The sequence below is a fragment of the Apodemus sylvaticus genome, chromosome 5, assembly GCF_947179515.1.
Source record: "Apodemus sylvaticus chromosome 5, mApoSyl1.1, whole genome shotgun sequence".
NCBI lineage: Eukaryota > Metazoa > Chordata > Mammalia > Rodentia > Muridae > Apodemus > Apodemus sylvaticus.
The window spans coordinates 67,021,379-67,043,759 of record NC_067476.1 but is presented as its reverse complement, the minus strand read 5'-3'; the positions used below and the strand labels follow the sequence as shown (position 1 = coordinate 67,043,759).

At 34.5% G+C, this 22,381-nt stretch overlaps 2 protein-coding genes across 2 annotated transcripts; one reads left to right on the top strand and one right to left on the bottom strand.

The window, feature by feature from the left end:
* The first annotated feature begins 6,779 nt into the window (after nt 1–6,779).
* LOC127684274 (olfactory receptor 8K5-like) lies at nt 6,780–7,721 on the top strand. Its single transcript, XM_052181229.1, has one exon. The coding sequence runs from the start codon at nt 6,780–6,782 to the stop codon at nt 7,719–7,721; it is 942 nt and encodes a 313-aa protein (XP_052037189.1).
* A 9,791-nt stretch (nt 7,722–17,512) lies between these two features.
* LOC127684273 (olfactory receptor 1052) lies at nt 17,513–18,451 on the bottom strand. Its single transcript, XM_052181228.1, has one exon. It carries the CDS (start codon nt 18,449–18,451, stop codon nt 17,513–17,515), a length of 939 nt encoding a protein of 312 aa, XP_052037188.1.
* Nucleotides 18,452–22,381: the final 3,930 nt, after the last annotated feature.

Here is a 22,381-nt window from a genome sequence, read left to right as displayed (position 1 = left end):
TCTCTTCCCCTCCCAAGTTCCTCCCTTTATCTATCTCCTTTGATTATTTTCTTGCCACTTCTAAGTAGAACTGTAGCATCCACACTTTTATCTTCCTTCTTCTTGAGCTTCTGTGAGTTATACTGTGGGTATTCCAAACTTTTTGCCTAATATCCACTTGTCAGTGAGTACATACCATGTGTGTTTGTTTATGACTTGGTTACCTCCCTCAAGATGATATTCTCTACTTTCATTCATTTGCCTAAGAATTTCATGAAGTCATTGTTTTTAATAGCTGAGAAGTACTTCATAATTGTAAATGTACCACATAGTCTGTATCCATTCCTCTATTGAGTGACATTTGGATTGTTTCCAGCTGCTGGATGTTATAAATAAGGCTGCTATGTACATAGTGGAACATGTATCCTTGTTATATGTTAAAGAATCTTTTGGTTATATGCCCAGGAGTGTTATAGTTGGGACCTCAGGCAGAACTATTTCCAATTTTCTGAGGAACGTAAAGATGATTTACCAGCTTGCAATCACACCAGCAATGGAGGAGTCTTCTTTTTCCACATTCTAGCCAATATGTGCTGTCACCTGAGATTTTGACATTAACCACTTTGATTCCTGTAAGGTAGAATCTCAGGATTGTTTTGATTTGCATTCCTTGATGACTAGGGACACTGAATATTTCTTTTATTATTGCTTAATTTACTTATTTACATTTCAAATGTTATCCCTCTTCCCAGTTTCTCCTTTGCAAACCCCCTATTCCATTCCTCCCCCCCTACTTCTATGATAGTGCTCCCTCACCCACCCACCAACCCACTTCTGCCTGACTGCCCTAGGATTTCCCTATGCTAGGGCATCAAACCTCCATAGGACCAAGGGCCTCTCCTACCATTGATGCCAAACCAGGTAATCCTCTGCTGCATATGTAGCTGGAAACATGGGTCCTTCCATGTGTACTTGTTAGTTGATGTTTTATTCCCTGGGAACTCTGTGGAGTCTGGTTAGTTGATATTGTTGTTCTTCATATGGGGTTGCAAACACCTTCAGCTGCTTCAGGCTTTTCCCTAACTCCTCCATTAGTGTCTCTGAGCTCAATTCTATGATTGGCTGTTTACATCTGCCTCTGTATTTGTCAGGCTCTGGCAGGAGGCAGACATAAATGTCTCTCAGAGGACATTTATATCAGGGTCCTGACAGCAAGCACTTCTTGGCATCAGCAACCATGTCTGGGGTTGGTGTCTGCATATGGGGTGGATCTCTAGGCGGGGCAGTCTTTTGAAGGCCTTTCCTTCAGTCCCTGCTCAACTCTTTGTCCTTGCATTCCTTTATACAGGAGCAATTCTGGGATAATATTTTTGAAATGGATGCATGGTCCCATCTCTCAAATCGGGATCACGTCACACAAAAACCCAATAAAGAAAGAAAACTTCAGACCAATTTTTTTATTAATATTGATGGAAAAATACTTAATAAAATTCTTGCAAACAGATTCCAAGAACACATCAAAACAATAATTCACCATGATCAAGACACAGGGATGGTTCAATTTATGGAAATCCAACAATGTAATCCACTACTTAAACAAACTCAAAGAAGAAAAACCACATGATCATTTCACTAGATGCTGAAAAGGTATTTAACAAAAATACAACACCCCTTCTTGTTAAAAAGTTGTGGAAAAATCAGGAATTCGAGGCCCATATTTAAACATAATAAAAGCAATATGCAGAAAACCAAAAGACAAAATCAAACTAAATGAAGAGAAGCATGAAGCAATCCCATTAAAATCAGGGAAAAGGCAATGCTGCCTGGTCTCTCCTTATCTGTTTAATATAGTATAGTTTTTGTCAGCACAATTACACAGCAATAGGAGGTCAAATGGATATAAATTGGAAATGAAGAAGTCAAGATATCACTAATTGCAGATATTATACTTTAGTGACCCAAAAACTGCACCACAGAAACCCTACAGATGGTAAACAACTTCAGCAAAGTAGCTGGATATAAAATTAACTCCAAAAAATCACATTTCCTCTACTCGAAGGATGAATGGGTGGCAAAAGAAATTAGCAAAATGACACCCTTCACAATAGTCAAAAATAACATAAAATATATTGGTGTGACTCTAACCAAGCAAGTGAAAGATATGTATGACAAGAACTTCAAGTGTCTGAAGAATGAACATAAAGAAGACCTCAGAACATGGAAAGAATTTTTATGCTCATGGATCGGCAGGATTAACATAGTAACAATGGCCATCCTTTTCAAAAGCTTCCTACAAATTCAATGCAATGCCCAAATGAGACCTCATAAAATTACAAAGTTTCTATATGGCAAAGAACACTGTAAAAAGGACAAAATGGCAACCAACAAATTAGGAAAAGATCTTTACCAACCCCACATCCAACAGAGGGCTAATATCCAAGATATACAAAGAACTCAAGAAGTTAGACTCCAGAAAGCCAAATAACCCTGGTAAAAAATGGGGTACAGAGCTAAACAAAGAACTTTCAGCTGAGGAATATTTAATGGCTGGGAAGCACCTAAAGAAATGTTCAGCATCCTTAGTCATCAGGGAAATGCAAATCAAAACAACCCTGAGATTTTACCTCACACCAGTCAGAAAAAGATCAAAAACTCATGAGAAAACTGGTGCTGGTGAGGATGTGAGAAAGAGGAACACTGCTGCTGGTAGTGTTGCCAGCTGGTGCTACCACTCTGGAAATCAGTCTGGCAGGTTCTCAGAAAACTGAGCATGATACTACCAGCGGAACCCTCCATACCACTCCTGGGCGTATATCCAGAGGATTCCCCAGCATGTAATAAGGACACATGCTCCATTAAGTTTATAGCAGCCCTATTTATAATAGCCAAACGCTGGAAAGAACCCAGATGTCCCACAAGGGGGAATGGATACAGAAAATGTGGCATATTTACACTATGGAATACTATTCAACCATTAAAAACAATGAATTCATGAAATTCTTAGGCAAGTGGATGGAAATGGAGAATGTCATACTGAGTGAGCTGACCCAATCACAAAAACAAAACAAAACAAAGCAAAAACACACTGTTATAATGCACTCACTGATAAGTGGCTATTATCCCAGAAGCTTGGAATACTCAAGACACAATTCACATATCAAATGATGCCCAAGAAGAAGGAAGGAGAGGCTCCTGGTCTTTCAAAGGCTCAGTGCAGCAGTACAGGGGAATACCAGGACAGGGAAATAGGAAGGGGTTGATTGGGGAATGGGGGAGGGAAGAGGGCTTATGGGACTTTCAGGGAGTAGGGATCCAGGAAAGGGGAAATCATTTGAAAGGTAAATAAGAATATATCTAATAAAATAAAATATTTAATGACTTGAACCAAAAAAACAAACAAAAAATCTCCAACTCAATTCTTAACAGAGATAAAAAGAACAATTCTCAAATTCATCTGGAGTAAGAAAAACCCAGGATAGGAAAAAAATATTCTCATCAATAAGAGAACTTCAGGGGGAAATCACCATCCCTGACCTCAAGCTCTACTGCAGAACATCTGTGATTAAAAACCACATAGTATTGGTACTAAGACATAGAAATCAATCAGTGCAATAGAATTGAAGACACAGAATTAAACCCACATACCTATGGTCACCTGATCTTTGACAAAGAAACCAAAACCATACAGTGAAATAAAGGCAGCATATTTAACAAATGGTGCAGGTTCAAGAGGCAGTTAGCATGTAGAAGAATGCAAATATATATATGTGTGTATATATATATATATATATATATATATATATATATATATAATCGAGATATTATATATAAATAAATAAATATATATTATTGAGATATTATTATCTCCTGTACAAAGCTCAAGTCCAAGTGGATCAAGGACCTGTGTATAAAACCAGATAAACTGAATCTAACTGAAGAGAAAGTGGGAAACAGCCTCAAACACATCAACACAGGGGAAAATTTCCTGAACAGAACACCAATGTCTCAGGCTCTAAGATCAACTATAGACAAATGGGACCTCATAAAATTGAAAAGCTTCTGTAAGGCAAAGGACAGTACCATCAGGACAAAATGGCAATTTACAGATTGGAAAAAGATTTTTTTACCAACTGTCCATCTGATAGAGGGCTAATATGCAACATTTACAAAGAAATCAAGAAATTAGACTCCAGAGAACCAAATTACCCTATTAAAATTAGGGTAGAGAGCTAAAAATAATTTACAACTGAGGAATCTTGAATGGACTAGAAACACCTAAAAAAATGTTCAACACCATTAGTCACCAGGGAAATGTAAATCAAAATGATCCTGAGATTTTACCTAACACAAATCAGAATGGCTAAGATCAAAACCTCCAGTGATAGCAGAAGGACATAGCTGTGTTCAGGAATTGGAATAGCTAACTCACAAATGGGTTTGATGAGTACATCTAATGACTCACACGTGTTTTCCTGAGAAACAAGAAAAACACCTTATGTGATGGCAATAATGGATCTATAATTCTATCAGGATTTTGAAAGTCTTGCACATTTACAGCAGTAAAGCCCACATCAAACTACTTCCCATGGTAGCACTAATAACTGATGCTCTTTAAATGAATAAATAAGTTGTTATTTACGTCTCTGTGGAAATCTCAGGCTGTTAGTCTCTGTTTGACTGTTAACTTTATGTTTCCCTTTGGAGAATACACAGAATATCCCAGACAATTAGAAGACACAGCAAAGTCTTACATTTCTAAGATGATCTAGATGGGATCATTTGAACAAACTGCATGATACTTCCCCTGGGAACATCAGCAAGAGCAAAGAACGCCATAAATTTTTGCTACCATAAAGAGAAAATAGAAGTGATTTAGAATATTAGAATTTAATCCTTTCTCAAAGGTAAGTGATTACATGTATTTGATACAGATAGACACTAGAGTACAAGCAATTCATAACGTACCTGGCCTCTAATTGCTGACATTTTTTTATTCCTTGAAATTCAAAACAAAAATGATGTATTTACGTGTGTTCCCTGAAATTATAAAATTGTCTTGAGACATTAAATATTATCATTTGAACAGATATTGTGAATACATTGTATTTATAAGTGTTTCAAACAAAGAGGAGTGAGAGATTATCAATAATTTATTAATGATATCAAAGATCAAAAATAATACCAAGATAATTATTTTCAGAAGCAAAACAGGATGGTATATCGCAATTGCTTCACCTAAAATTTAAAAATAATATGTTTTGGTGTGAATCTTATATAATGTTAGATAACAAAATACTATCTTTTATATATAAAATAAACTGACTTCATTTAATAGGAGATAAAAAATTTACAACACAAATAATACTATATATATATATATATATATATATATATATATATATATATATGGTACAATTTTTTTTACTGAAAGAGATACATTCATGAAACAATCTTTTAACATGAACATTACCATAAAATTTCATATACGCTAAACATTTTTATTGAGTATTTTGCAATGCTGAACTTTTAATAGTTATGAGGTTAACATTAGTGGTGCACATGTAACAAGCCTACTCTGCATTTTTCTTCATTAAACATTAAACTCTGATTGGTCCTACAACTGGAAATCGTGATGACAATGGTGAAGATTCCCACTAACCATGGACTGAAGGACTAAAGGGAAGTAATCAGGTAGACTTAAATAGTTCATCTTCATTATCATGTTTAAAGGAAAAACTACTTTGCTTCTCAGATTGTACAAATTTATTAAAGGAAGAGGAAATGCCACTGAAAATGATGTTGATATTTATAAATACTTCTTCTTCAGTTCAATTAATAAGTAAATAGTAATATCTGATGTACAAATGCTAAGTAAATACATTTTACAGGCTCTATCATTTCTTCCATGTGGTAATATAGAATAATTATACAAAAGTATACAAAGAAAATTGCTAAATATTAATGCTTTATCTGTAATGTATCTAAACATTTTATCTGGTAGATTAAAATAGGTGAGCATTCTATTGAGAGGAAAATTGATTACTGTACTTCAACTGCAATACAAGCAATCAAAACTTAATGTCAGTGATGCACACACACAGATAATATATTTAGCTGCATACAGTATCAAGGCAATTCCATATATTATGCTAAGTGTTTTGAGAAGCTTTTTGTTTACGAGATTAGAAATTACTGTTGAGTAACATGTGTTCTCTATTCAATTCAGTTATTAAATTCCAGATAGTACAGTCCCACTCACCAGTTCAGTTCATAATAGTATAAGAAAATAGAGTGGAAATGACATAGAATATTAAAATGAGCATACTTAGCTATGGGTAAGACATATTTATTTGGAAATATTTATAAAGATATACAAGTATGCATTTTTATTTCAGTGTGTTTCTCATAACTTGGAGTGATTTGATTTAAGGAATGATAATCGTTAAGATGATTCAGCTTCATTCTATGTGTAAATTTTCAAGAATGCAAAAATTGCATGCAAAATTCAGACAAAATGAAGGTGCATTCTAAAATCAAAGGTCTCTATATAATATAGCATTTCAATATTAATATCAATGTTTTACATATGTGTACAATTGCAATGTAATGAAATATTAATTTATTATATATCTTCTGAAAGAGACCATATCCAAAGAAGAATAATCTATACATTCATTTTAAAATCACATGCAAATATAGTATGTGGTCATTTATTTTAAAAATATCTGTTCCACCTACAAATATAACTTAAAAAAATTGAAAACAATGTTTGTTTTTTTTGGAGGATATAATTGGATGACATGGGGCAAAAGAACACAACATCACTGCCTGGGTTCATCTTGATGGGAATCACACAGAGTCCTGAACTTCAGCTTCCTTTGTTTGGGGTCTTCTTCATCATCTATGCAGTTACCATCATGGGCAACCTGGGCATGATCATTTTGACCAAGCTGGACTCTCACCTTCAAACCCCTATGTACTTTTTCATCAGACACCTGGCTTTCATTGATCTTGGAAATTCCACTGTCATCTGTCCCAAGATGCTGGTGGATTTTGTTATTGATGAAAAAAACATTTCTTTCTATGAATGTGCCACACAGTTGTCTTTCTTCCTTATGTTCATTATCAGTGAATTTTTTATCTTGTCTGCAATGGCCTATGACCGCTATGTGGCCATCTGCAACCCTCTGCTCTACAGTGTGATCATGTCTCAGAGACTTTGTCATGTTCTTGTGGGCATTCCATACCTCTACAGCACGTTCCAGGCTCTGCTGTTCACCAGTAAGATTTTCACACTAACTTTCTGTGGCTCTAACATCATCAGCCATTTCTACTGTGATGATGTTTTCTTGTTACCTATGTTGTGTTCAAATGCTGAAGAAATACAATTGCTGATCATATTATTTTCAGCGTTAAATTTGATATCTTCTCTTCTGGTAGTCCTGGGATCATATGTTCGGATTCTGATAGCCATATGTCGAATGCATTCTGCAGAAGGCAGGAGAAAAGCTTTTTCTACATGTGGGTCTCATCTGACAGTGGTTATAGTTTTCTATGGTACTCTGTTCTTTATGTATTTGCAACCTAAATCTACTCACTCTTTAGAGAATGATAAAATAGCCTCTGTATTTTATACTTTAGTGATCCCCATGCTTAACCCCTTGATATACAGTTTAAGAAACAAAGAGGTAAAATATGCATTCTACAGGGTACTAAAGAATCAATTTAAACTTAATACTTAATATTAAGTATCATATATATAAATGTATATATATAATATATGTAGAGAAAAATTATAAAGGGAATAGATATTGCCATTCATATATCTATAGACATAGAGATAGAGAGATTATATATACCTTGACATATTCATAAATATAGACCATTCAATTCATACAAAGTTATGTGTATCATGGTGCATAAAATCTTCCTATTGTAAAAGTTTAATATTTATTACAATTTTATTGTCTATAATAATCAATCTATAATTTAGGTCTCCAGAAGTTTCATTATATCTAACACTCCTTACCTCGCACTGCATATTTTTTTCACTTTCCCATTCCGTTTCTAGTAATCTGTTTATTATTCTTTTGAATCTCCTCAAACACGAGAAAATACACTACATTTGGCTCTGTTTGATCTTATTTTCATTAATATAATTTCTGATAGGCTAATCTGTGTTATCATAAACTGCAGTGTTGATTTTTATTTTAAATTTAAATGATCATTTATTTTGTTTGTATGTAGATGTGTGATGCTGAAATTAATATGGGAATGGTATATCTTTATTAGATTGTGATTTTTGAGACAGTAATTTTATTTTCATGGTTCTATACTCAAAGGAGGAATGGAATATTATGTTGTGTTTCTTTAAATATAAAATCATTAATATTATCTATTCTGTATGCCTACAGTCCTTGCACCAATATCTACACCTTCTGAGTCTAGAATTATATTGTGTTTCTTTGAACATGAAAGCATTAATATTCTCTATTCTGTATGCCTACTATCCTTGCACCAATATCTACACCTTTTGAGTGTTTGCTTTTTTAAATTTTTTACTTATATTCCAGCTGTGTTCCCACTTCCTAGTCCCTCCCCCATCCATAGCTTCTCATCCTAGTCTTCATTCCCCTTGCCTCCAAGAGGGTGCACCCCTTCCAACAGGCCTCCCCATTCCCTGGGGCCTCATGTCTCACAAGGATTAAGAGTATCTTCTCCCACTGAGGTTACACAAGACAGTGCTCTGCTATATATGTGCTGGAAGATCGTGGACGAGCCCATGTATACTGCCTGATTGGTGAGTCAGTTTTGGGGAGTTCCCTGGGGTCCAGGTTAGTTGAAACTCCTAGTCTTCCTATGGGGTTGCCCTCCCCTTCAGGTTCTTCAATCCTCCTAATTCAATGATAGGGCTTCCAAACTTCAGTCTAGTAGTTGAATGTAAGTATCTGCTTCTATCTCAGTCAGCTCCTCACAGGGCCATCAGAGCACAGACATGCTCCTTTCTGCAATCACATCCTAGCATCAGTAATACCACAGGTCTTGGTGCCCTCCAGTGAGAAGGATCTCAAGTTGGTTCATTGTACTGCCTTTCCTTCAGTCTATTCCCCATTTTTGTTCCTGTTGTTCTTTTAGACAGGAATAATTCTGGGTCAAATATTTTGGCTATGGGTTAGTAACCCTGTCCTTCCACTTGAGGCCCTTTCTATCTACTGGAGGTGGACTCTTTAAGCTCCCTCTCCCAATGTTGAGCATTTTAGATAAGGTAACCACCACTGAGTCCTTACTGTCTCTCAGCTCCTGGATATCTGGTACTTTCTAGAGGCTCCCCCTCCCTCCCTTCGCTGAGGCTCCCTGCTTATTTCCGTTCATTCTTCTGGCCCTCTTGGATTTTCTCCTAGCCTTCATCCCCACATGATTCTGTTTCTCTTTTCCCCTCCTCCACACCTTTCCTACCCAGATCCCTCCATCCCTATGCATACTGTGATTATTTTCTTCCCCATTATATGTGGGATTTAACATCCTCACTTGGGTTTTTCTCTTTGTTAAACTTCTTATTGTCTATGGGTTTTATCTCTTAGATTTTCTGTACTTTTTGTCTAATATCCACTTATCAGTGAAAACATATCATGCATATCCTTGTATTATGTGTTTTATAATACATCTTTTTTCATTTAAATGGGAACATAGTCATGTCCCACTAACACACTACCCCATGTTTATTATGCTCTATGACATTGTTTAATATATTCTTAAATCTTCTATTAATGATTTATTTATATTTTCTTTTTAAAGATTTATTATTTGAGAATTTCTTTATTACATTTTTAGAGATTATAATTTAATTTCAACATATCCCTTTTTTCTCTACAATCCCTCCTTCAAATGCATTGCCTACTTTTCCTTCATTGATTACTATTGCATGTATATATACACGTACCTGTGTATCCCCAAATATAAGCAATTCAATCTGAATAATGCTACCTATGTGTATATTTAAGATGTGCATATGCTTAACATCAAATGTACCCACATCCACTCTCCTACTTTCCCACTTTGCTCTCAGAAATTCATGCATTTTTTTCTAAACTTACTAAATACACTGCTTGTATGTGCATGGGTGAAGGTCCATCAGCTTCCTATATTCAACAAAAATATTGAGTGCCAGTTATACTTTCTTCACAGAATATTTGTTGCTGTTAGGGTGGTTCTGGTAGCTAAAAATAAATTTGTAAGTATTCTCTTTACTTATGTTTCTTGAAACAACTTGAAGGGGAACGTCAAGCCCTTGACTCTGTTGTCTGCTTCTGGATCCTTTTCCACTAATTTTACTGCCTTGTCCTGACTTGCAGGACAGTCAACAGGGTTCCTGGAGCTACCTAAAAGAAAGGCGTTGGGACAAAGACACAAAAAGAGACTGACAGCAAGTCTAATCCTGATCAAGCTGTCAAATTTTAATTTTTACACAAGTCAATATAAAGGGACGCTTACAAGGTTTGGGACGAGTAAAGGGGGAACAATCTCAGGGGGCTGACATCAATTCTAAGAAACAGTTTCTAATAATTTCTGGGTAAGGCTAGTTATTACTGCTGGAATTTTGGCATGATAAAGGGAGCTCATGAGGAGGTGAAGTGGAAAGGGTTGCTATAGTAACCTATCCACAGATGAACTTCAAAAGGAGGAGGTATTGAGATCTACATAAGAATAACTCCTGGCATGAAGATCTAAGTGAGAATGACTCCTGGTATCGAGGTCTCCTGGCATTAAGATCCAGGTGGGAATGGCTCCTGGTATGGAGAGTTCTTGGCATTGAGATCCAGGTGGGGATGGCTGCTGGTATGGAGAGTTCTTGGCATTGAGATCTAAGCGAGGATGGCTCCTGGCATTGTCTGGTCTCAGTAGGAGTGGATAAGTCTAGTACTGTAGTGATTTCATGTGCCTGCATGGGTTAGTACCTCAACGGGGCCTCCCCCTTCTCAGAGAAGAAGATGCAGGGTATGGAAAGTAGTTCTGTGATAGGGAAAATTGAAGGAGGGCGCCTCTGATGAGGATGCAAAGTGAATAAATAAATTAATTAAAAATAACAAAATGATAGTGTATTTTACCAATGTGTTGGAGACAATATATATGTATATCTTTAGAATAAACATTTATATACTTTAGAATAAATATCTATATACATTAGAACAAACATCTAAGTTATGAACATGTGTGTGTGTGTGTGTGTGCATGTGTTTGTGTCTTCTAAAGCTGCTATAAAAATGCCTAGAAACAAGTTACTAAGATCAAAACACAAAAGCATTCATAAAGATCATAATCAGACTATAAAAATAAAATGTACATATCTCTGGAAGCTTCGATGGAAAATTATGTATAAAATTCAGAATAAGCCAATAAAGCTGTTGCATATTTCTCAAAATAATATTAGAAGGACAGAAGATCATAAAATACTAAAAGTAATTAAAAGAAAACAATGATCATCAAGAATACTTTACCTAGAAAAATCTGTTATTCATAAATCAAGCAAAATTCATTAAAATATAGCAAACAATTAACATCTTTGACAAAAATAATGTCATGGTGCAACTGACATGGTTAAATGTCTTGAAGTGCTTACTACTCAAGCCAGGAGAACTCTGATCCTGGGAATTTGTGTAATGGTGGAAGGAGATAACTAACTACACAAAGTTATCCACAGGTATACCTCCAACACATAATACACACACACACACACACACACACACACACACACACACACACAAAATAATATAAACTAAGAGCACAACAGAGATTTGATATACATGGATATATTTGCTAATAAGCAGAGTAGGATCAATTGCAAAACATGTACCTAAAATGAATTCCAAAGACAACAAATGGTAAGAAAACTACTGAAACTTGATAGCTTCTTTGAAAAAAAAAATACAGTCAGTCTACTTCAATGGAGTGGTCCCTGGTAAGTCAACAAACTCCAATGAATATTTACATACACTAGAGTATATAGGCAACAATGACTCTAGGTGTTTAAACAAGTGAGAAAATTAAATACGTGATAATGGAACAGGATAGATGCAGCAAGAGTATTAGAAGGATTTGAACATTACTAAAATATATTCTATGTAATATATAGATATATACATACAGATATAAGTGTGTATGTATATATGTATTTAGAAATTTATTTAAAATGAAAACCAGGGAAATAGCATCTTAAAAAGTAGCCTCAAATAATATAAAATATCTTGGCTTAAGGCTAATGAAGAAAGTGAAAGACTTATAGGATAAAACCTTTTAGTCTTTGAAGAAGATGTGAGAACATGAAAAGATTTCCAATGCTGGTGTATCACTAGAATCAACATAGCAAAAGTGGTCATACAACCAAAGCAATCTATGGATTCAACATAATCCCCACAAAATTCCAAAACAATACTTTAAAAAACCTTGACAGGACAATTCTCAACTTCATATGGAAAACAACAAACAAAACAAACAAGCAAACAAAAAACTAAGGAGAGCTAAAATGATCCTGAATACAAAACAAACAAACAAACAAACAAACAAAAAAAAAACCCTGGTTGTTACACCATTACCAATTTCAAGTCATGCTACAGTGCCTGAGTAATAAAACACATTAGTGGCATAAACCCAGACCCATAATGCAGCCCCATCCCCCAAGAAGGAACATATGTCTGACAATTCGAGGAAGCAGAGGCTAGATAGCCTAGAAATCTAGAATAGAACTAATCATGACTGCCAAATAAATATAAATTAAAAGCTCAATGAAATGACTTCTAATAATATTCTGCTATATTTGCAGTCTAGAGCTTAGTATAATCCTCATCAAAGAGGCTTCAGCCAGCAACTGATGGGAGCAGATGCAGAGATTCACAGTGTTCTAGTGGACCTCCTAACAGTGGGAACAAGGGCTGTCTGATGATTTAAACTGCTTTTTGGGACACTTTTCTTCCTAATGTATTGCCTCATCCTGCCTCAAAATGAGGGGATGTTCTGAGTCTTATTGAAAAATGATGTTTGATTGACAGCCCTAGGAATTCTGTCCCTTTATAAAGGAAAACTGAGAAGTGAATGTGAGAGAGATGGATGGGAGGCAGCAGGCTGGAGGAATAGAAAGTAGGAGAAACTACAGCTAGAATGTAATATGGGTAAATTTGAAAATTTTAAAACTTAAGAAACAGACACAATGATCAATGGAATCAGATTGTAAATCCAAACAAAAATCTAGAGAACATGGAAACCTGATTTTTTTAATTAAAAATAAGCCAGAAATTTACACTGGAAAACCCAAAATAACCTGGACAAATAGTGTTAGCCCAACTGTATATTTGCATGTAAACAAATGCAAATAGGTCCATATTTATCACCCTGTATAAAACTTGAGTACAATTAGATCAAAGACCTAAACATTAAAACAGACACACTGATCCTTATAGAGGAGAACGTGGAGAATAGTCATGAACATATTGACACAGGAGATTACTTTCTGAGCAAAACAGCAATAACACAGGTGCTAAGATCAGTAATTTAAAAATGTTATTTCCTAAAACTGAAAGATTCTGTAACACAAAAGATACTGTCAATCAGACAAAGCAGTAACCTACAGAATGGGAAAAAAGTTTTTCAACTCCATGTTTGATGGAGAACGAATATCAAAAATTTATAAAGAACCCAAAAAACTGGATATCATAAAAACAAATAATCTAATTAAACAGGATATACAGATATAGATAAATCTCAGTAGAGAAATTTCAAATAGCTAAAAAACACTCAAATATTCAGCATTCTTAGCCCTCAGGAAAATGTAAATCAAAATTACTTTGAGATTTCTTCTTTTATCTGTCAGAATGGCTAAGACTACTAACACACATGACAGCCAATGCTGATGAAGATGTGGAACAAAGGAATATTCCTCCATTGCTGGTAGGAATGCAATTTTGGACAGCCTATTAAAGATCAGTATGGCTATTCCTCAGAAATCATGGAATCTTAAGATCCAGCTGTATAACTCTTGGGCATATACCTGAAGAATACTTCTTTCCACAAGAACACTCACTCAGACATGTTCATTGCAGCTTTATTCATAATATCCAGTAACTGGAAAAAAAACTTAGATGTGCCTCAACTGAAGAATGGATAAAGAAAATGTGGCACATTTACACAATGGAAAATTACTGACCTATTAAAAAATGACATCATGAAATTTGCAGGTAATTGGATGGAATTATAATAGAAATCATGCTGAATGATGTCACCCATACCCAGAAAGAAAAATATGGTGTGCTCACTTATAAGTGCATATTAGCACCTAAGAAATAATAATCATGCTTCAATACATAGTCTTGGAAAGAACAGGAATTCAAGGCCCATACCTAGACATAATTAAAGCAATTTACAGCAAACCGGTAGCCAACATCAAACTAAATGGAGAGAAACTTGAAGCAATCCCACTAAAAGCAGGGACTAGACAAGGCTGCCCTCTCTCTCCATATCTTTTCAATATAGTACTTTAAGTTCCTGCTAGAGCAAGTTGACAACATAAGGAGGTCAAAGGGATACAAATTGGAAAGGAAGAAATCAAATTATCACTAGTTGCAGATGATATGATAGCATACTTAAGTGACCCAAAAAACTCCACCAGAGAACTTCTACAGCTGATAAACAATGTCAGCAAAGTGTCTGGTTATAAAATCAGCTCAAGCACATCAGTAGCTTTCCTATACTCAAAGGATAAACAGGCTGAGAAAGAAGTTAGGGAAATGACACCCTTCACAATAGCCACAAACAATATAAAGTATCTTGGTGTGACTCTAACCAAGCATATAAAAGGTCTGTATGAGAAGAACTTTAGGTTTCTGAAGAGGGAAATCTAAGAAGACCTCAGAAAGTGGAAAAATCTGCCATGCTCTTGGATTGGCAGGATTAATATAGTTAAAATGGCCATCTTGCCAAAAGCAATATACAGATTCAATGCAATCCCAATCAAAATCCCAACTCAGTTCTTCTTAGAGTTAGAAAAAACAATTCTCAAATTCATCTGGAATAACAAAAAACCCAGGATAGCTAAAACTATTTTCAACAGTAAAAGTGCTTCTGGGGGAATCAATATCCAGACCTCAAGCAATACTACAGAACAGTACTGTTAAAAACTGCATGGTATTGGCACAGCAACAGACAAGTGGACCAATGGAATAGAATTGAAGACCCAGAAATGAATTCACAAACCTATGGTCACTTGATCTTCAACAAAGGAGCAGAAAACATCCAGTGGAAAAAAGATAGCCTTTTCAACAAAGGGTGCTGGTTCAACTGGAGGTCAGCATACACAAGATTGCTAATTGATCCATACTTATCTCCTTGTACTAAGCTCAACTCCAAGTGGATCAAGGACTGCCACATAAAACCAGACTCACTGAAACTAATAGAAAAGAAACTGGGGAAAACCCTTGAGGACATGGGTACAGGGGAAAAGGTCCTGAACAGAACACCAATAGCTTATGCTCTAAGAACAAGAATTGACAAATGGGACCTCATAAAATTACAAAGTTTCTGTAAGGCAAAGAACACTGTCAAAAGGACAAAACGGCAACCAACAAACTGGGAAAAGATCTTCACCAACCCTACATCCGATAGAGGGCTAATATCCAATATATACAAGGAACTCAAGAAGTTAGACCACAGGGAACCAAATAACCCTATTAAAAAATGGGGTGCAGAACTAGACAAAGAATTTTCACCTGAAGAAAAGAACTTATTCTTATAAATTCAAATGTTGGGGCTAGGGAGAGAGTGCTGTCTTTGTAAACCAGACTTACACTCTGATCTCCAGTATTCTTGTAAATGTAAGGTAGTTTTTAGTCACCAACCTGCAATTCTAGTGCAGGAAAGTGGAGAAAAATGTGGAACCCCCTGAACAGCCTACCTGGTAGTATTATGGATATGAAAGAACTATGGAGTTTATTCTGAATTGCCACCTCAGAAATTAAAGTAGAATGCTGATTGAGGGAAATTTGCATTATCAATCTCCTTTCTGAACAAGCACATACACACACATATTTTCCTATGCACCCTCACACATATGCAAGCATAATTATACACATCACACACAAAGACACACAAAAATATAAAATCTCAAATATTTAATTGAGCATGACATTACTGTGATCAACTGTTAGCATTACACAATATAGATGTTAGCATTACAAAATGAAGATGGCTCTTCTATTAGAATATATAGAGGGAACACATCTTCCATCATGCAATAGTGGACCTCACCATTATGTTAAACCCTGCATGTAACAGTAAGTACTGTGATAAAATCTCTGTATTAAAATTATCCTCCATTTTTCTTTTTTGTTGGAAAAAAATTATATGGTATAATCCTTATCAAACTTTTCCCAGATCCTTCCTTTTGCTTCACCCGCTTAACTCCACAGCTGCTCTTTCTCATTTTAAAAAGCAGACTTCCTTTATATAAATATATTTTGGTGCAGTCAGAAAAAATATTGAATTGTACTTTTAACTTAGAAATTATGGGTCTCTCCAGATTATTGACTGTAACTATACTGCCAGAGGAAATGTAGTAATATAAAATGACTAAATTTATTGTGAAATACCTGTGTATTTTCATTCATTGTGGAACATTTGTTTAATTTAAATGCCTTCATTAAACGTTATTATGGGTCTAAAAACCAGAAAATAGTAGTCAATATAATGCATTTTAATATACATAATCCACTACAATATAACTATTTTACTTGGATGTGTGTTCTTGAATAACTAAATTTCATGTACTTACATGAGAAACTAATTTATGGTAAAAGACCTAAACTAACATGTATATCATTAAATTATTTAAAGAATTCTGAATATATGTTTGTAATCAGAATGTGAAAGAAATTCTTAGAGACAGACAAGGATGAAAAATGAGTCTAATTGAATCTATTATACAGCACTGTCATTCCACATATAAATTTATTATTAGGATGTCAAAAATAATGTATTGTTGCTTATTTCTGTGCAATTATACTTGGCTGTTAGTCTTTTCATGTCTAAAGAGAGAGACAATAGGTTAATAAATACAATGTAGAATAGTCAAGTAAAATAATACCATTATGTTTAAATACTTTATTGAACAGAAATTTCACCAAAACTTAATGTACATTTTAAAGAAAAATTCAATACAATAAATAACATAGATGGTTTCATTAATTACAAAATTTATTTGTCTCCAAAACATGTTCTCTTGTATTTATTTAGTTTTTTAAACAGACAATATATTTAATGTTTTATTTACTGATTAATTCCAATAATAATCATATTTCAAACAAAGTTCATTTAAGTTAATTTTTAAATGAAATTACACACCAAATGACATTCAAATGTGTTACTTCATCTTACATTATAAATATTAAGATTAGAACTTTTAAACACAAAAATTAGAATTTACTGGCTCAAAGTAAATCTTACTGAGTTGAAACTGGCTGATAAATAGGAAAGAAATTTTATTACTGTGGTATTAACATGAGAAGAATTTCATTTCTATGGCTCTCTTTGCAGCTCCTTTCACCTCTTTGTTCCTGAGACTGTAAATCATTGGGTTTAACATGGGGATCACCAGTGTATAGAACACCGACACCACTTTCTCTTGTTCTACAGAATACTGGGAGCTTGGCTGAATGTAATTAAAACTTAAGGTGCCATAGAATATAGTCACAGCAGTCAGGTGAGAAGCACAGGTAGAGAAGGCTCTTTGTCGTCCAGAAGCTGAGCGTATTCTCAAAATGGCCAGAGCAATGAATAAGTAGGATATGACCACAATGAAGAGAGTACCAATGGCAATAACTCCAGAGAAGATCAAAAGCAAAAATTCATTCATGGAGGTATCAGAACATGAGAGTATCAACAGTGATGGTATGTCACAGAAAAAGTGACCCACTATGTTAGGCCCACAAAAAGAGAGCTTACTCAAACTTATAGTGTGTGTCAAAGAATTAATAGCTCCACCCATGACTGACCCAATGACCAGCATAATACACTTTCTCTTAGACATGGACACATTATACAACAATGGGTTGACAATGGCCACATAACGGTCATAAGCCATCACTGACAGCAAGAAACCTTCGGTGGTAATCAGCACTCCAAAAAACAAATGTTGCATGATGCAGGCAGAGAAAGAGATGGTTTCTGTTACTACCAAGAAACCAATCAACATTTTTGGTGCAATGACTGACGAATAACAGGCATCTACCAACGATAGGCAACTGAGAAAAAAGTACATTGGTGTGTGCAGTTTGGGAGTGATGCAGATTAACACAATCATGCCCAGATTCCCTAACAAGGTAACAGCATAAATCATCAGAAATAAAACAAAGAGCATCATCTTCAGTTCAGCATGGTCAGTCAATCCCAAAAGAATGAACTCAGTAATGACGGTACAGTTCTCAGGAGCCATTCCTTTTTTTCAAACCTGAGGATGGAAAGACATCCATCAGACTTTAGATTATAAAAAGAAGAACTTGATGTTTATTAAATTCAAGCAGAGATATCATATGGTTTAATTTAAATAAATAATAAATAAATGTTGGTTTATTTATATATAGAATGGGAAGAATGACAGAGAGTCAAATAATAGGTACAAGGTTTTTTGATAAATCCTCAAGAAACCTTACTATTTTATACTTACCTACATTTTTGAAAAATATGTATAACATTGCCCCATTTCTGACATGGTCCCCATAACAACCATATACCAGTAAAATTTCTAGTTCTAAGGATGGGAAACCTCCTTTTGATTATGGTAGCCTCAAGAAATTACAAAATAATAAAAATAGAGACTATTGTCGTTGCCCTTTCCTGCCTCTAAGAGTTTGGAAGTAAAGTACTGCTGATGGGACACACACACTTGGGACACAGGATAAGCTCTATCTATTATTCTAAAGTCTTCCTTTCCCTGGTCTAGCTTCAATACTACTAGAAATTCTGTGCAAGTTGCTAAGAACAGAAGCAACCAATAGACTTATATAGCTGTGATATCTATGATCCACAACATTGATCAGCATGACAAAGAGAGTCATAAAGGTACAATAGTGACATATACATGTTGGTAATAACCATTGGAAGGCTAAGTTGACTTAACCTGAACTAAACAAGAAGGATATCATTCTGTGTTAGAGATACTTTACATTAAGCTTGATGTGCCTGGGACCCCTGATGATGAGGAAGAAAAACCTGCCGGGGGTACTGTGTTTCAGAGCAAGAGGCAATGGTCTCTTTTGTGCCCCAGAATGAGTATTGAGAGGCCCCAAGGCCACTTCTTTCACACAAGCACCTCGTGATGTCATTTCTGCAATTATTCTTAGTACTCATCATTCTTTTTATCTATTTAATGTTCCTTTTCTTTCTTCCTTCCTTGATTAAACTGGTATGTGGTTGCCTGGAAAGATTTAGTAGGAGGTTGCTTGATATTCAGAAATTAGAAGTTATCAATAATATTAAGTTGAAAACTGTTCATGAATTCAAGAATGCCCGGGGTCCAGCCTCAACAAAAGTCGAGGGTCCTCAATTCTGAATTCTATAAATCTACCCAACTGCAGTGCGACTGTGGGATCATGGAATTTAGAAAATAATATACTACTGTCACTTTGCTAAACCAGAGTAACTCCTTAATATATTCTAAATCTTAATCTTTTAACTACATGCAAGTATAACTCATCAAAAAAAGCCTCTCTTTACAGCAAATAGAGATCATGGAGGTCCCAGGCCCAAAACTTCAAAGGTCTGACATCTAAGGTGCACAGAACAATGCAGAAGAGCATGTAGTAGTAGTGTAAGAGCCAGATATCAGAAAGTCTCCTGTAAAACATACTCTCCCTGAAATCTGTGTATAAACAAGACGAGGCACAATGGTAACATCAGTGTGCATGTTAATATGAAATGGGGAGATTTTCAAAGGCTAGAATCAGCATTCAAAAAACCACCAGAGAGTAATGACAGCTGGGAGAAGAGTTAAATACCTTCTCCAAAGGTAAAGAGTATGGTGAAGGTTATCCAACATAAAGTGGCTAACCATAAAACCATATTGCAAAAATAGACTCAGAAAGATATATTTATACATTTGATTGCACAGGTGCACACACACACACACACACACACACACATATACACACATCTATGTACATGCATGCCCACTATAACAATAAAAAACTTTACATCAATTTGATAGAGAAGGGAAGCATGGAAGAAGTAGCATGATAAAATAAAAGGGTACTAATTATCTGATTATATCTTAATCAAAAAGATAAAATAAATAAAGAAAAGTGATTTAGCATATTTAGCAACTCTTAGCCTCTTTTAACAATTATTTTACTCTCTTATATTTGCAATGTTATGGGAAATATTTACTACTTAATTTTCATAAATAAAAATCATAGGTTAAATTAAAAAAATACCAGAAATTTAATACTTTAACTTCACTTTTCAGTGTTACATGTCAATTTGGTTTTGTAAGAAAATACATAGAAATTTTTTTTTGGTGTCAAAAGTTTCTATGCAACTCTGAAGTGCTAGTCTATAGAAAGCTTATATGCCCAAGAGGTATTCTGACTGTTATTGAAAGGAAGTTGCATATTTAAGTCCAAGTTTTCTTTGAGTCTTCAATTTGCATATAGAATGAGATAATGAGAAAAACTAAAGAAAGCTATACTACTAATGCATTTTTATATAAGTGAATGAATGACATGATACTCTTCAAATTTATAAACCTCAGTTGTTCTAAGATAAGCAAAGCTTCAGACTTAACATATATATGTATATATATAAAATATTTAGAGTAAATATAATTTATATTTCTGTTTGCTATTGATTTATAATTAATATTTTAATTATATCATTTATGAAATATCAAAATCTAATTATGTATCTTATTTTTACATATAAACATGAAATTACCATTTTAAGTGCATATAATTGGAATTACCAATTGACTTGAAATGCTTCTGGCTTAATTAAGTCTTTATCACAATATAATTAAGTTTATAACAAAATAATTATTATTCAGTACTTGATTAAATTTATTTTATGTGCTTCTATCCCTTGAATAGAACAGAACTTGCTTTTTTCTTGCTTTTTTCTATCTATATTTGTCTCAATCTCAACATTATATTTATAGATGAAGAAAGGTATATTTTCCAGAATGAAGAGATAAAATAAATAATAAATGCTAATCTTTATGTCAGTTTTAGCAATTTAATTTACCTAACATATTGTGATTTTAATAGAGATAGTTTGACATTATTCTACCCTGGGATTTCAAAATGTTGATATAACTTACTGTATTACATTTATAGATTCATTTATCTTTTCTCAGCTTTATAGCAGGTACAAAATAGGTGCTGGATTGTTTATCAATAAAATAAATGGACAAGTAAGTCAGAAATATATACCTGGACAAAACCAATATGAGCATTTCTGATTATTTGCATTGCTTATGTTTTTAGAGGAAAAAATAGTGGTCACATAATTATAAACATTGTAAAATGCATTAATTTAACCAATTGTATTAACTTAGTTTAAACCCCTAACTTCTTTGAGATGAAAACAAGTGAAGTGAAATCATCAGTTTATATTTTCCTTTGGCACATTATTAGGCTGCATGATTTAATGATTTTTCATTTCTTATTTGAAACTATCTTAAAGATAGCGGAACTATAACACTCAAGAGATAGTTATATAAGCCTTAGTCTGTAAACATAGCACAATATCACTAATAGTGACAGGGATTACCTATCCTACATGGAATGTGTTTTAAAATGGGCCACTTATTAGTTGGCTAATCATTTAATCTGTGTTACCTCTTTATTCCTGAAAATTTTGTAGGCAGGACAAACTTTGGGTTTGGTGGGTAGGTTGAAGTCCATCTTCCCTCCTCTAGAATTCCCACTTGGCTGCCAGAGGTGGCCACTTCAGTCTCCATATGCACCACTAGTAGAAATCTCAGGAAGGGTCATCATCATAGACACCCTAGAACCTCGAGTGCCACAGGTGTCAAGTTGCACTCAGAGAGATAACCCCCAGTGATTGCCATTCTCACTCGCAGTTTTCTCCCACACCTCCTTTCTCCTCACCTTATTCCCACCCCTGTTCCTCTCCACATCCCCTCTCTCAACATCATTATATACTATAATTGAATTTTTAAAAAAGCTTATTTAAAATTTCTAAAACAACATTTAATAACTATGAGCATATGATTCAATACAATGAAATAAGTTAAGATTTTGACTTCACTTAAATTTTCAGATTAGGTACTAGTTCCAGACAAAGAGATAAAAAAAAAAAAAAAAAAAAAACATTGTGCCTGGCAAACAGTCTACCAGGATAAGCCATA